At 30.8% G+C, this 4,865-nt stretch overlaps 1 protein-coding gene across 1 annotated transcript; it reads left to right on the top strand.

The window, feature by feature from the left end:
• The first annotated feature begins 2,832 nt into the window (after window positions 1–2,832).
• Window positions 2,833–4,265, top strand: LOC149515286 (uncharacterized). Its single transcript, XM_089742465.1, has one exon. The coding sequence runs from the start codon at window positions 3,747–3,749 to the stop codon at window positions 4,179–4,181; it is 435 nt and encodes a 144-aa protein (XP_089598591.1). The 5' UTR covers window positions 2,833–3,746; the 3' UTR covers window positions 4,182–4,265.
• The last annotated feature ends 600 nt before the right edge of the window (window positions 4,266–4,865 follow it).

Here is a 4,865-nt window from a genome sequence, read left to right as displayed (position 1 = left end):
TGGTGTTGCTCTCCACTAGTATCTCTAGCTTGTATGTTACCCACATCAACATTCATAACTCTTTCAGCCATCGTATCATGTAATAAATCATGAATGTCAGGACCTAGCTCTCTTTTTTCCTCATTAGTTGTTTCAGTAGGTAAAGATGCATCTAAAACACTCCAGGTGAAATACCCCATCGAACATATCTTTTAAGAAAATCATCACATATTATGTGATCAAATGCATCTCTCCTACAAACTCTAAATGTATTGACATATTTGTCATAAGGGCACCAAAATTTTTCATCTTTAGATGATCTTACAAAGACAAAGTCTAAAATACTAATAACTCCTTTTATGTATTCTTCACTGGCTCTTGACATAAGATTTATCCATATCTTATCCATAGAATGTAAGATGATTTGTCCTAATAATAAAATTATATTTAATTACTTAAAATGTATTATATCTTAAAAAAACTCAAAAATTGAAGTAAACTTGACAATAGCAATAAAAGTTATCTGAAAAGGTCAATTTAATTATTAGTAAGTAATTTATTTTATACATGCAACCAATCAAAGTTATCTAAATATCAAAGTTATTTATTTTATAAGTCCAGCTTTATGTCCCAATAGAAAAGACAACCATAAAAGTAAAGAGATTGCAAAAAAAAGCAGCAATAATAATAATAATAATAATAATAATAATAATAATAAAGAAGTAAAAAACTAGGATGAAAGGAAAGTACAACACTATGCACCTAAATGATAGGAAAATAGTTAATGTAATAACAATAATAAATATTCACAATTGGATGTATCATCTCTTACCAAAAAGATTCCAAAGAAAAACAGTCGTTAAACTCAAAATACTATATGAATATAGACCTAAAAAGCCAATTTCATAATAAGCAATAACAAATTTAAAAACAAATAGCATTTAAAACTTAAAGGATCATATTATATCATTAATTTAAAAACTTAAATGAAAACAATAGCATTTAATTTAAGCACTAAATAAAATTAGACTATGTAAGCATAATGTCACGTTTTCATTCAGACGTACCTTTATAATTAAACTTATGTGTTTTTAGGAGAAGCACAACTAATGAAATAGGCAATGTGACTAAAGGTTGCTTTGCATCTTGCACAAGCTCTAGAATACCACATAAAAAATATAACTAGTTTTTGAAATATCCAAGATGTTTCATGGTTTTCATGCATCTAATTTTGTGTTTGAATTTATATAAATATATAATGTAGAAAATGGACTTGTACCAAAAAAACAAAGGACAACTTTGCAAGTTATTTGTTATTGGTCATCCATGAAAAATTCCAATATGTTGTTAGGTATCAGTGACCTTCTTTCATATGATATCTCTTTGCCAAATATATGGAGCTAAGCTTATAGATCATGACATTGTTCTTGTTTAAGAACTATAGTTTTCATTTTTCTAATTTCCTATAATGAATTAATTATAAAAATAATAGAAATAAAAAAATAAAAAGAGGAAGGAATTAGGAGAAAGATGATTGGAAAAGCTAAGTACCATAAATTGTGTAGCCATGTCACGAAAAAAAAAAAAAAAAAAACTCACTTTGCTGGCAAATGCTAGCACCATATATTAAATTGCAAAAGCCAACTATAAAAAAATTATACAACTACCATATATATAGAATTTGATTACAAATTCTGCCACCATGTAAACAATTATATATTTTTATTATATATATTTAATTGAAAAAGCCAAACAATAAACAATTATATATAATCTAAACAATATATAAACAATAAACAATTATATATAATGTAAACAATATATAAACAATTATATATAATCTAAACAATTATATAAATCTTATTATGCTGCCAAATGCTGGCACCATATATTTAATTGAAAAAGGCACCATATATATAGTATTTGATTACAAATGCCACCACCATATAAACAATTATATATTTTTATTATATATACTTAATTGAAAAAGCCAAACAATAAACAATTATATATAATCTAAACAATTATATATAATCTAAACAATTATATTAACCTTACCAAATGCTTTATTATATATATTTAATTGAAAAAGGCACCATATATATAGTATTTGATTACAAATGACACCACCTTAAATGACATTTTTATTACAAACAATTAATTAACTTACTTACAAATGTTGATATATATTTGTCAGTAGACAATAGATTCTATATTCAATCAAAATTGTAGATTTTTCTTTCTCACTTAACTCTTCAAAAAACCATTAACAAAAATAGAAAAACATTATCCCTGGTGATAGAATAAGAATCAAATATGCTATCATAGAATTACATACAACTAAAGCAAGGTTCCTTTGGACAAGGGTTTGTGAATGGGAAAGAAAAAAAAAAGACAAACATGTTACCATCATAAGATCAATTTCGGTTGAATAAGTAAGAGAGAGGCAAATGATAGAAGGAAAGTAGCTCAAAACAAAAACAAAAAAGCTACAGATGTGAAATAGGGTTACCAATGTAGGGTTATTTGGGTTTGGGTTTTAGGGAAATGGGGAATATTTGAGTAAGGCTGTGAGAGAAAGAGAGATGAGAGGGAAGACAAAGTAAGATGAGGTGAATGAGAGTGAGATAAGATGAGGACTATAATGGTGGAAGCAATCTTTTTTAGGCGATATAAAAACTGAAAGGTGGGAAAGCAAGGATAGGTAAGAACAATGGGTACAAAATTTTCACTAGTTTTGTTTTAATAAGTTTTAATTCTTTTTAAAGGTTTTCACATAAAAGACATGGGAGGATAAGGACCAAATTTTAACATATACACTTGTCTAGTTTTAATAAGTTTTCATATAAAAGACGTGGAAGCATAAGGACCAATCTTTTTCAAGTTTTTCTTTGAAAAATACCAAATTCAAGCTTATGATAGTTTTTCCTCCTCTATGAAATCCTCTTAACTTGTTGAAAAATAAAATTAGAACTTTCTTTTTGTTTAAGGGGATTAGATCTCTGCACTTGTAAATCAGCATAAGGACCAATCTTTTTGAAGTTTTTTTTTTTTTAAATGCCAAATTCAAGCTTATGATGGTTTTTTCTCCTTTATGAAAGCCTCTTAACTTGTAAAAAAAGAAAATTAGAACTTTTTTTTTTTGTTTCAGGGGCTTGGATCTCTGCACTTGTAACTCTTCCAATTGCAAGCCTGGAGACTTATGCAGCAATGGAATCTTACCACAATCAACTGAAGCTTTGATTGTTAAATGAGAAGGATCCTACTGTCTACCAATGCACTGATTGGCTGGTTGATAAGTTAGGTACAAAAGTGCATTCCTACTTTTGGCTAGATGAATATTCAGAGAAATATGATTTTGTACAATACTAAAAAGATGAGTGGGTGAGTGGTTTAACATCTTGGCGGAAGGCATTGAAGATTTTAGATTCTGATGTTTCCATAGAAGGGAGATGTGCAAAAGTGACTAACTAGCTTGATCGAGATAAAGGTTTTGTTGTTTGGAACCCTGGCTCACAGTATGGGATCTATGATTGTAATTGGGCAGCAATGGGCTACCTGTGTGAGCATGTGTTCAAGGTTATGAAGGTCTATCGTGAAAAAAGGTCTATTTTGTCATCTGTCACTGCATTTCAATACAACAAGGCTTTGATTGACATGCTAAATTGCCTGTCTCATGATTCTTTTATCTATGATTATGCTGTTTCTTTAGCAATCTATTACAAAAATAGTTAAGTTCACTAATTGCTCCTATTCAAAAGCAATCCATGGATGCTACTCAGCAAGGAAGTGCACCAATGGTTTCTGCAAATCAAAATAGAAGATTAGTTGCCGAGGATCATTGTGTAAATGGGAACATACAGTCTAATCGTGAAAATGGTTATGCTATTTGCTCTAAGGCTCCTGCTGGTATTGCTAGTGATTTGGGCAGTGAATCAGTTGATCAAGTAGTTGGTATAAATGGCATTTCTTGTAAGAATTCTGGAGAAGGAATATCTAGTTCTGAGATGGATGTTGACACAGCCCCCAGTATTTCTCCACCTGAATTACCATCTCTTTATGAGGAGATTGTAGCTAGTAATGTCTTTTTTGAGCCAGGAGAGAGTGCTTTGATTAACATGGTCACTAATATGAATTGCAAATTACCTCCCAAAGATAATGCTTTAAGAGTTCAAAATGGATGTGAAGAAGAAATATTTTGACAAAAATTGTCATGAAAGTGTGATTGCTACAAAGATACAACCAGATGAGATTCCTCAAACACGACAATTTTCAAAACCATTCACAGCAACTCATCACTAGGGGGTATAATCGAGCCGATACAGTGAGAAGCTCGAGCTCGACTCATAACTCAGGGCTCGATACTTGGCTCGAACTCGATCGAGTTTTATTTTTCAAGCTCGAGCTCGATTCGTGATCGAATTCGAGCTACTCGAGCTCGCTCAATTAAGCTCGATTAATATGTAAAAATAAGCTCGATTCGTATACTTGACAAGAGTTCGATTATTTATTCTTAAACTCGAATTCGAACTCAGACTCAAAATATTTTATTAATTAAAATAATAAAAATATATTTAAATATAAAAAGCTCGATTAGGCTCGCGAGCTACTCGAACAGGATATAAGAATACTCAAATTCAGCTCGATCGATAAGTCGAGCTACTCGAGTTCGAGCTTGACTCGATAATAATCGAACCGAATTCAAGTTTTCTTCGAATCGAACCCTAGTAGCTTACGAGTATTAATGTATCATTTACACCCCTACTCATCACGATGGTTTTGGCAGCAAGAGTAGTGAACCTCCATTAACGTTGATGTCCACTCCTGAAAAAGCCTGCCCATCCATGTCTTGTACTATCGAGCCACAAGTGCTTTTGGCTGAAGCC

The sequence above is a fragment of the Durio zibethinus genome, chromosome 13 (assembly GCF_047325235.1).
Source record: "Durio zibethinus cultivar Kanyao isolate XHJ-2024 chromosome 13, ASM4732523v1, whole genome shotgun sequence".
In the NCBI taxonomy this organism is placed as follows: Eukaryota; Viridiplantae; Streptophyta; class Magnoliopsida; order Malvales; family Malvaceae; genus Durio; species Durio zibethinus.
Note: the sequence above shows the minus strand (reverse complement) of the source record. Positions and strands in the feature narration are given on the sequence as shown.

What these genes read in the sequence shown, in the direction of transcription:
- LOC149515286 (XM_089742465.1), top strand. Translation starts at nt 3,747, where the DNA reads ATGGATGCTACTCAGCAAGGAAGTGCACCAATGGTTTCTGCAAATCAA.